Below are 11,630 nucleotides of genomic sequence, written 5' to 3'. Positions count from 1 at the left end.
TAGGTCGAGCTTCGTGACGGCTTTTCCCTCGCGGAAGGCCTTTGAATTATTTGCGCCATTTTATCCCGGATCATATGTACACACTATGTACACTCAGGGTGGCCTTTCAGGAGTGATCCTTTTTGACATGCAGCCAATAATATAAAGAGTCCTCTCGCTTCAAAGCAGCTTGGTGACAAGTTGTTCTGTGAGTAATGAACGCACTCATTTCCTAATATCTTGTGTAGCAGGGTATGTGCCCCGAGCGCTTCGCGTGTGTACTGATAAGTCAAACCCCCCGCTGCCTGTCACGAACTTTGAGGACATATCTCGCCACGTCCGCTGCGCTTTCTTCGAGCTGTCTCCTTGCTCTCCCCCGTCGAGAGACGCCGTCGATCTTACACAGGTATGCTTTCCCCGCTCGATCCTGGCGGTCGTGTACGCCTTGATACGGCTGGCCGGTACGATCAGGCGACCCGTGTTTCTCTTGTCCACATCTGCTTGCAAGGGAGGGTCCAGGCCCGCAAAAATGCGCAAGACCTCTTTCTTCAAGGCGCCGCTCCCAGACTTTCTTTTCAGCCCTTGGCCAACAATGATCACCCAAGGGGACATGCTCTTCTTTCTTTTTCCCCAAGGAAGCCTCCGTTGCTCAAGCTGCTCGGATTCGAATTCCAGCAAAGCATACCTGATTGCTACTGTGGCCAAGGGACATGAGAAATAGTGCAAGTCCATCACCCGGCCATTGCCTTCCGTTTGGGACCACGGGCTGAAGACCCCTTGCTGATACGCATCTCGGTACAATTTCTCGATGAATAAACCGATGTTTAGCTTTTCCAAGCAAGACATAAGTGTCTTGAGGGATTCAAAGCGCGCGCTGTTGCCTTCGGCGTCCCGGGCGCCAGCAATTGGGTGGCGGTACTCGGCTCCCGCCGTCACGTCGACCCCCATCCACGTACCCGTCTCGCTCTTTTCCCAGACTGAGTGGACTTCCGTCCTACTCGGGTCCTTCCACCCCAGGCCTCTTGCGTCCTCTGCTGCCTTAAAATGGGCATCCTTGACCACGTCCTCCAGCCCTTCCCCCTCAGAGGCCCTTGACGCCGCGGCGGGTGCGCCTCCTGCCCGGGGCAATGTAAAAGCCGAGTCGTCGTACAGGTACATGGCGACTGGCCACGCCCCTTTGGCCTCACAGGCAACGATCAGGGAGGTGTATGTCCAGCCATCTGGCGCCAAACCTGACGGTGCCCGTGACAGAAGCTCCCGGTACAGAGGAAGGGCCCCCTCGTCCAAGGGCGTCGCGGCCAGGCGTTGAGCCACCAGGAGGGCGTTGAAGGCCACAATGTCGGGTTCGGCCCCATTAAGATGAATGGGGATTTTATTGAAAGTATCCACCGCCTTGGCAAGTTGTCCTCCACGACCGTACGCGCCAATCAGAGCGTTCAAGAAGTGCCGAGTGTAGGGACGACTGTCTTCCTCCCACCTCATGACCAGGCCTTCGATTGCTTTGGGTTGCCTATCGAGCGCGCCGCCGGACAAAATTACCGTGTACATGCTGTCTTGAGCGAAGACGGGGGGCCCGTGGGCGCCTATCCTGATCTCATCAAGAACTGCCAGGGCTTGTTTCCAGTCTTTCGTCTCGCTGAGGGCCTGGAGTCGGTACAAAAAGCTCACGTTGTCCGGGACGACGCCGTGTTTCTCTAGCATCTTCCCTTGCAATTCGAGGATCTGATACCATTCCTTGCCTTGTGCCAGTGTTGCCAACACGTCGTTAAAGATGTGGGTGCTGATCTCCGTGACTTGAGAGATCTGGGGACCATAGTCAGCATCGGTGCCTCGGACAACCCTTTGTGAGGCTTGCCCGTCCTGCTCTTCGTTCTGTAGCTGCTGCTCTCGTAGCGCCACCATGCGGTCCAATAGTTGCACAGCGCCCCGCCAATTTCCCGACTGTCTCAAAGTTGCCATTTGCGCTTTCAGCACGTCTGGTGTTAACATGACACCATCTTCCTTTGCTTGGACGAGAAGCTCTCCGACCCCCCCAACGTTGCGCGGTCGTGTCGCCTCGCACTTCAGGGCCCATCCGTAGACTTTCTCGTCGGGCAAGAAACCCTCTTTTCGCATCTCGCGCAAGGCGACACGACAGCCCGCGATGTCATTTAAATGCGCACAGAAGCTCACACGTGCCGTATGCAGGTCCCGGCCCATCGCTCGAGACAACTCAGGGCATTGAGCCACGCGCTCTACTACGTCTAAGCCGGTCTGCCACGCTTGTTTGATACTGCAGAGCCTCATAACAGCAAAGCACGCCGCCGCACTGGGCCTCTCCCCCCGTCGCTCCAACTCCTCCAGTAGTCTCAGAGCCCCCTCCAGGTCCCTCGTGGACTTGCAAAATTGGACGGACCTCTCGAATGAGTCCGCCCCAAGCAAATAGAGCGCGTTCTTTTTTTGAGGTCCGCTTATCTGGTTCTCCAGCTCCCTTATCAAGAGCACGCCGTCATCTACCCTCCCAACATACACCATGGCAGAAAGGATCTCCTCTAATAATTTCTGGATGCCCGACCGCTTTGAGTCCTGGAAATGCCTCCCGTCGCTGTCGGGAAGTCCAGTCCTCTGACTCGCTCTTTCATTCGCCTTCCCTTCCCGCAATGCATTTATTCTTTCCCAAAAAAGCCCCTTCATTTCGTCGTCCTTCTTAAGCCCTGCCAAGGCCTTGAGCATCACGCCGTACGTGTGGCTGTCCCAGCCAAGGTTAACCGGTCCCACCCGAGACTCCCTACAAATCTTCAAGGCCTCTTCATATCGCCGACCTCGCAAATAACCCTGAGCAAGGGTATTATACGTTACCCTGTCCGGCTCGCAAGCGTGCCGCTTCATGGCTGGCAGGACAAGAGAGCGGGCGTCATCGACATGCCCAGTTTTACAGCCAATGTCCATCATGATATTGAAAGCCATCAAATTGGGCGCCCCGCCCTCAGCGTTCTCCAAGTCCTTGAATAGGGCTAATGTCTGCAGCCACACTTCATCAGAGTCTACGTCTTTTTTAAGCCTTGGCGATGCATGTGGTACGTGTCCCGTGATATGCGACTCCTCGTCTTCGCTTCGGCCGTACCCCCGCGCCATGGCTTGCCAGGCTGACAGCAATGTTATGTAAGTCACTTCGTCCGGACGCACTTTCCTTTTCTTGACCATTTCCTCCTCGAAGAAATCTCGGGCTCCCTTCGGATCTCTCGCAGCGGTCCCGGCCGCTAAGACGGTGTTGTACGAGACAAGGTCCGGCGCCGGTGCCCTCGGCGGCGTCATGCTTCGCACCAAGGCTTTCGCGTCCTCGAAGGCCCCCGTCTTGGCCAAGACCAGCAACATAGTGTTGTAGTTCACCCGACTAGGCACAGGGCCATGAAATGCACCGCCTGCGGCATTGTCCTCGTGCCTCCCCTTTCCCGCCGCACACATGGCCTCGAACAAGGTCTGTGCATCGGAAACCTGCCCAGTCCGGGCGTATTCGTACAGAAGCGCATTGTAGGATCGCGCCGACGGGCACATGCCGCGAGCGTCAAGACGTTTTAACAAATCTTTGGCAGCCTCTAAATTGCCAGCTTTGACAGCAGCACTGATCACACGCTCGAAGGCCGGCATGGCACGTTCCAAGGCCGATACGCCCACTCCCTTTGCCTCAAGCCGCCCGGCACACTCGCACAGCCTCCTCAGCACCTGCAGCGACTCCTGCCACCGCCTCGAATCCGCGCGCCTGAGCATCTCCAAGGCCACGATGGCATGGACGGGCTTCGACTCATAATCGTGTCTCAAACTACCGCCGCTTGCTACCTTTTCGCCTGTCTGCCTCTGTCTCGGAGATGTGTTCCAATCCCGTGCCAAGAGAGAGCGCGCGAAGGGGGAAATGGATGACGCAGGCAAGGAAGGGGATTCCGACATCCCCGCTATCCACCCTCGACGCTCCATATTCATCAAAAAGGGGACGGAGTCTTTCATGGGTGTTTTAGATAGACGCGCCGCTCCTGTGGCCATGATGCTCAGGAGCAAGTAGTCATCCTCCCAGGCCTCGCCCTCCTGTCCGTCCCGATAGAGGCGAAGCATCTCGTCCCACCGGCCTAAGGCCAGCCATGCACTTAGAGCTTCTTGATAGACGATCGCGTGAAAAGCGCCTTGTCTCAACCGTTTCTGCACGCACTTTTTCAGCTCGGCGTGGTCCTCCAGATGGAGGCAAGCCTCGATGCCAGTAGTAGCCACGTCCTCGGCGGACTGCGAAGCTGTAGAGAGTCCTTGGGACCTCCCGCTCGAGTCTAATGCACCTTGTAGATCACGACATAGGTCGAGAAGACGCTCATACTGCCCCGTCCGTGTCAGAGAGCTTCGGAGGGCTTTGAATGCGATCGCTGTCAAGCCGGTCCTGTGCTCCCTCACCACCTCCCAGGCCCTCCAGCTTCCTGCCCAACCCTTCCGGCGCCCGTTCTCTGCGGCCCCCACGACTAGAGAAGAGCAGAGCTCTTGATCCACTTCAACGCTCCCTTTCAAGTCTTCATTTGTTATCCTGTGCAGCAGCGTCTCTGCCTCAGACATGAGACTTTGGGCGCCACAAGCCCCAAGCACGTGCACGTACGCCTTACGGTCTGGCGCCAGGCCATCGATTGCCATATGATCCAGCATATGTAAGGCCTTGGTCCCATTTCTTTGACGCCGACAGGCATGTATTATATGGTGGTAATTTACTGGGGAGCATTTCAGACCTGAAGCCTTCATCTCGCTCAATACCCGCTCTGCGTTGTCTATATCCCCCGCCCGCGCACACACTTCAATTGCGATGGTGCACGCTTTTACATCCAGATGTTGCCCTTGGCTTTTCATAAGGCTTAGAACCCCCAATGCGCTGTGTGCGTCGCATGCCTCCCGACTGATCTCCAAGACCTTGTAATATGCTTCGGGACTTAGAGCGCTTCTGATACTTCGCAGCCAGGTCAAGGAGCTCACGGCATTTTTTTGCTTTTTCAATACCTCCAAAGCGTCCAAATTGGTTTCTGGCGCATGTGGGGGAGTACCTCCCAGTGCTAAAGGAGTGGATGAAAAATAGGCACGCTGATTTGTCCCCAAGGGGGGGGGGAGGGTAGCTGGAGAAGAGACATGCCAGCCACGTGATAAGCCAGGGCAAGAGGAAACTTTTGCAGTACGTCGCAGCAGTAACTTGACTCCATAATGGTGCCGAACAAAGCAGCGTTGCATACTAGGGGAGGGGAATATTCTGGTTGGGGCGATGATTCCTATCTCCCCCGAGGAGGGGAGATCTTGACGCCACTGGAGAGACTTACGACCACTGCATGTCCACAAGGCAATGAATGTCGGCTTATGCTTCAATGCGATCTGCCATTAGTGTGGGAATACCGCCATGAATCAAAAAATGAAATTGGATTTGGATCTAATACGCAGGAACCCGGCAATGAGTAAGGCAATCTCCGGGTATACTTCTCTGCGACCAGCCAGCGGAAACACTCAGCACTTACAACAACTGTGGCGACGCTAAGGACGGTACATTTGTACACAAGCGCGCACGTTTGGCAATGTTGGCTTACTTCTTTTCGGAGCAAAGTTTTGCGTGCTTCAGATCATGTTTCTATTATCCACATGGCAATATGACACTTCCTCTTTTTCTTGGTACAGTCTCTTCTTGGCATGAGTGCTTACAATCCACCACTGGATACTAAAATCATTTTTTTTCATAGATTCCAAGTTGGTGGTCGCTTTTCTACAAAGGCCGCTATTCCTTCTTCCGTGTCGGCTTCCGTCATGTTGGTGCTGTGATGTTATCAGAGACGCAATGAGGCAGTGACGGGGTGATTCCGGCAGTGCTGAGACAACACACAAAGTTACATACAAAAGCAAGGGTCGACAGAGGAGCGGCATTTATGGATGATTTCCCTACGTACCTCATCACATAATCGGCCATATCGTCTAAATAAGCGCGGACACAAGCGTGTTATGATATGAGAAACAGGAGTAGAAAGAGTGAGCGACACAACGCTACACCATGGTATCACACCACTTGATGACCATCGCCATCCTGACCCCCTTATTCTCCCTCTCCCCCCCATCCACGCACATGCCCCCGCTATCGAAGATTTCTCCAGTTGCGAATAGAACAATCGTTTTCCCATCGAGATCGCCACGGGCGGGTTTTGGGCTATCTCTGTCACCAGACGCAGCACCGTCGCCTCAAGCTCCTCGTGCGGACACACGGAGTTCACCAGCCCCCAGTCCAGAGCTTTTTCTGCCTGGATGTACTTCCCAGTAACTAGCATTTCAAATGCCCGTTTTCGGGAGAGGTTTCGGCTCAGAGGCACGCTGGGGGTGGCGCAAAAAAGGCCGAGTTTGACGCCGGAGGTGGCAAATTGGGCGTGGGAGGAGGCGATCGCCAAGTCACAGGCAGCGACCAGCTGGCAGCCTGGGAAAAGGGAGGGAGGATGGGAGGGAGGGAGGGATCGCATAAAGATGGAGATTCCTCGCTCTTCGGTCGTTCGACTGTCGAAGCGGGAGCCTGGCGGCCGAGGCCCCGGGACCACTCCCTCCCTCCCTACCTCCATCCCTACCTGCCCCTGTGGCCAGTCCATTGACCGCCGCCAGCACCGGCTGAGGAACACGCTGGATGGAGAGCATGAAGCGGGAGCAGCGTGCGAACATGCGTTCGAAATACTGCTTGTCTCCCTGGGAGTCGTGCATCTGGTAGAGGTCGTGTCCGCCGCAAAAGGCGTGGCCCGCGCCCGTCAAAACCACGGCGCGGACCCACTTGTCGGCGGGGAGCCGGTCAAAGACTGCCTGAAGCTCCTGAAGGGTGGCATTGTTCATGGCATTCGAGTGTCGGGGCCGATTTAAGGTGACGAGCAAATACCCGCCCTTGGTCCCGGCAAGAGCGCGGCGCTCCACGAGGATAGGGTCGGTGGTGGCCTCCGGCTCCTCGGAGGGGGGCGAAGAAGGAGGGGACATGGCGGAGGAGGACAAAGAGTGCTGAGAAAATGTCGACTGGAGCCTGCAACGACTCTGACGAACGGCGCCAAGTATTCGAGCTCCGGACCGGAACAACATGATCGCGGGAGAGTCTGCTCGAGAGGGAGGGAGGGAGAGTTGAATTTAGAAGGGGAAGAGATGTGCTTGCGTCCAAGAGGGGGGACTTTGGCAATCATGCGTCATTTCCTTGTCGTATTGAATCGCAGGAGAGTTGCGTGCATAAGCAAGACTCTGCAGGAGCATACTGGATGTGTGATTGCATCAATCCCCCGACAAACTACGAGGTCGTACGACACAGTTTTGCGGCGGTCAGAAGCAATCGATGCTGTTCGCTATGGCAATCCCTCTATACCAAACGCAGGACTGGTCCCTGGCGTCCGGCTGTTGGAGATGCAGGTCGCGATAGACGTCAACGGGCCTTACACCCTAGGGTAAGGCAAGCGTGCTCTACAACTCACAAGATGGTTGAAGCCTCCTCAATTAGACGGCTGGATGGTTCGTGACAGGATAATTCCTTAGGCGAGACCCGTGTCTTAAACGGCTGTGCTTTGAATTGAAAGTATGAGAGAGCGTGCGTATAAGCTTGCCATCACGTAAATGTTCAGAACAAGGACCAGGGAATCTCCACCTAATAAAAACAGTACAACAACTGCGTCGGTCCTCTTTTCCCATTGATACGCAGCATGTAAGGCAATCGACATTTCAAGGCTCCATTTTTTCTTAGATTAGCAGGCTCTTGACGACACACACCTCCAACTAGCTTCTTCAGGCCTTCAACGAGCAGCAGAAAACGTGTCGCTCGTTTGCACGCGCGCAGGCATCGTAAGCCGGCACCTGAGCCCTCGTTGTCCTTTTTGACTGATCCATTGACGAAACTATTAATTTGATACAAGCTGGTGCTTATCGTTACAGGGGCTCCAAGGATGAATGCGCTTGTGCACAAAGGTGTATTCGTGATTAAAAAGTAAGGGGTCAGGAGGTTGGAAGGGGGCGGAGACGGTACATACTCCTTGATTTATCTAGTCCCACAGGCGCAAATGAAGCAGCAAAGACGGTACATACTCCTTGATTTATCTAGTCCCATAGGCGCAAATGATGCAGCAGAGACGGTACATACTCCTTGGTTTATCTTGTACTACAGGTGCGAATGATGCAGCAGAGACGGTACATACTCCTTGATTTATCTTGTCCTACAGGTGCAAATGAAGCAGCAGCAATCCATTGCTTATTAAAAAGAAGAAATTTGCTGCGCGGTCATTTCATGGACAGTCGATTGAAATTTTGAGGCCTTCTTTTCCTGTTCCTTGATTCCCTCCCGCGCCATAGGTGCTTACTCCCAGTCCCCTGGACGCGAGCCATGAGCACAAGGTGCCTACGAGCAGGTATATGGCAAAGCATATGATGTGAAAGCCTGCTTTACTTCGTAGAGTCGCCAGCTGCAGTCGTCATGACAACTCCTTGTGATCGGAGAATACTCGTACTCAACCTTTATAACCCAAAAAAAGATGTACGACTGTTCAAAAGTAATTCAATTTAAGCATGGATTAAACCGGGGTATCAACAGAAACAGCGTCCCAAACGTTCTTCTTCTACACTCCCTCGCTTAAAACAAAAGTTTGACATACATGAGGGGCCCTCACTCCTTCTCACAATCCATGCGACACCTGGTCTGATGGGACACGAGAGCGTCGCAATCACGCCTTAGTCGTGCCATCCTCCAGTGTACGCATCTCTTGAGCTCAAACAATCCCTAAAAACATGCCCACACGACAAGAGTAATCGCCTTTGTCCCCCTCACAAGGATTTGTCATCCTCTGCTGCGTGCTTGCACCATGACTGGGAGGGGATGTGCCATGCAGGAGCGATGGGCCGCCGCTGTGTATGTGTCCGTGTGGTTGGCGAAAGTATTAGTCTCGTAAAGGAGGCGACTTACGGTTAGGCAGTGGATGTAGATTTGATATCATTACAGTCTCTCTCTGCTCTTTCAAAACTGCCAGCGCACGCCCAATTTCTACATATTCCTCCATTTCTTGCGACGCGACACTGTCTTAACATAGCTGCGAAGCCATAATGCCCCTCTCAACGCCTTCAGTCTTCCTTTCGCAAAGACATCCGCGGACTTTGTCGTTAAAGAGGTGACCGAGACAAAGCCTTCCGTGCGCTTCCAGGAAACCTTCGCGTTTTCGAAGCCTCACGTCTAGCCCCTTCCCCCCAAGTATCCTACCACCATCACCGACTCACCTCCAAGGATGCTGACAGGGAGAAAGTCGAGAAAGCAGCCACTCCGATGCCGCCCAGGACCAGTAAGGTGTTGGCACGCCAGTTTTTCGGGTTTGGAAACCATCCACCGGATGGGGTCCAGATATGCGTCGGGAAATAGAACCACCGGCCACCACCCATCCTTTGCTGGCAGCTACTCCTGTGTTGTACGTCCAGTAATGGAAATATGTGTCGGTGTGTGCACGAGGGAATGCAATCTGAGGAGTGTGAAGATGACGACGGGCATCGACGCCCTATCCACCAAACCGCATGTCAGTGCCCTGGGCTGGCCTGCACCGGCAAATACAGGTTTGGCTCTCAAGACATGGCATCCAAAATGAGAGTAACAGTAACATGGACAAACTACCTGACAGGCAACGCTCCCGCCTACAGGAAATGAAAGCCAGCCGGACATGTAGACGGCTTGAGTGAGCTTCTCTTCCCCTGCTCGCCCATCCCGAGGAAAAGGATTGGAGATACACGCCAACGCAAAGCACATAAAAAAACACACAAGACGAAGGGGGAGCGACGAAAGCAGAAAAGTAGACATGGTCGACACACTTGTGAGCGGTCTGACGGATTTTAAGTCCCTTTTCAATCCGTAGCTATTTTTTTTTTTCCCGATGCGAGGCTTTTCTTGCTGGAGGCAGGGCGACAAAAGCATAGCAAGTAGAACTTAATGGTGTATTCGTCGAGCCATTCTATCCCGCCTTCTTCGATAGAGCAAGCATATCGCACTCACTCCTCCTTCTTGAAGCTTGAGCAAGAGTGCACCTTCATAGAGGCGTGGATTTTCGTGTGCCCGTATTAAGACTTTTCGTGAGCACCCTAATTTCCAAGCATACCTCTTCCTCGGTTCGATGACTTGTTTTGCAGGCGTTACGATGTTGCGTTACCTCTTCTCTAACTCACACGACTCAAAATTGATTTGCTCAACCAACATTGCTGGACAATAGTTGGTGAAACCTTTCTCAAACCGATAGCATCACCTCTCCTGGTGTCCTTCTCCAGCAAGCTACCCCCCCACCACGCTTTCCCTTTCATTATTTCTTCCCTGCTCCCGCCTCCTCGTCTTTCTCTTTGAACTCTGCGTCCTGCACATTCTCCTTGTCTCCTGCCCCTGTGGCCCCTTCGCCACCTTCCCCCGTCGGCCCCCCTGCTCCCGCCCCTCCCTTTCCATAGATGGCCTCCCCGATCTTCAAAGCGGCTTGTTGCAAAGCCTTGACCTTCTCCTGCAACAATTCGGCGTCCTCCCCTTCCAATGCCTTCTTTGCCTCTGCAATGGTGTTTTGAATTTCCTCCTTGACTTCGTCGCTCAGTTTCGCGCCATGTTCGGTCAAAGATTTTTCGGTGCTGTAGACTAACGAGTCGGCCTCATTTCGGGCCTCAATCAGCTTCTTCCTCTCCTCGTCCGCCGCCTTGTGCGCCTCCGCGTCCTTCACCATGTTCTGGATCTCATCCTCGTTCAGGCCACCACTCGACTGGATGACAATGGCCTGTTCCTTCCCTGTGCCCTTGTCCTTCGCCGAGACGTGCATGATTCCGTCCGCATCGATGTCGAAGGTCACGTCGATCTGGGGAAGGCCGCGAGGGGCGGGAGGAATGCCGACCAAGTCAAAAGAACCCAGCAACTTGTTGTCCGCGGCCAATTCCCGCTCTCCTTGCAGCACCTTGATTTGCACCTGGGACTGATTGTCTGCCGCTGTAGAAAAAACCTGCCCCTTTTTGGTCGGAATCGTCGTGTTTCGGTTAATCAGCCGCGTGAACATCCCGCCCAATGTCTCGATGCCCAGGGAGAGCGGGGTCACGTCCAGGAGCAGCACGTCCTTCACGTCCCCCCGGAGGACGCCTCCTTGGATGGCCGCGCCCATGGCCACCACCTCGTCCGGATTCACGCCCTTGCTGGGCTTGCGTCCGAAGAAGTCCTCCACCACACTCTGGACCTTGGGCATCCGGGTCATGCCCCCCACCAGAAGGACCTCGTTTATGTCCTTCTTCTCCACGGAAGCGTCCTTCAGGCAATTCTTGCAGGGTTGGATGGTGCGCTGGACCAAGGAATCCACAAGTTTCTCAAATTGCGCCCGCGACACCTTCACATTCAAGTGCTTGGGACCCGTTTGGTCCGCCGTGATAAAAGGGAGCGACACTTCCGTCTGAGCCAGGCCGTCCAGCTCCCGCTTTGCCTTCTCCGCCGCCTCCCGCAAGCGCTGCATGGCCAGCCTGTCTTTGGAAAGGTCGATCCCCGAGTCCTTGCGGAACTCGGCCGCCAGGTGCTTCAAAAGCTCCTCGTCGAAATCCTCCCCCCCCAGCATGGTGTCCCCGTTCGTCGCCTTCACTTCAAACACGCCGCCGGAGATCTCCAATATCGACACGTCGAAAGTGCCTCCCCC

At 54.5% G+C, this 11,630-nt stretch overlaps 1 protein-coding gene across 1 annotated transcript; it reads right to left on the bottom strand.

The window, feature by feature from the left end:
- Positions 1–2,873: 2,873 nt before the first annotated feature.
- Positions 2,874–3,974, bottom strand: NGA_2035100 (pentatricopeptide repeat-containing protein; the record flags this gene model as incomplete). The annotated part of the gene is made up of 1 exon (XM_005856324.1): positions 2,874–3,974. A coding segment is annotated over one exon (1,101 nt), but the record flags the coding sequence as incomplete, so codon positions are not given.
- Between the last annotated feature and the right edge of the window lie 7,656 nt (positions 3,975–11,630).

The sequence above is a fragment of the Nannochloropsis gaditana genome, assembly GCF_000240725.1.
Source record: "Nannochloropsis gaditana CCMP526 unplaced genomic scaffold scaffold003, whole genome shotgun sequence".
Lineage (NCBI taxonomy): Eukaryota > Eustigmatophyceae > Eustigmatales > Monodopsidaceae > Microchloropsis > Microchloropsis gaditana.
Note: the sequence above shows the minus strand (reverse complement) of the source record. Positions and strands in the feature narration are given on the sequence as shown.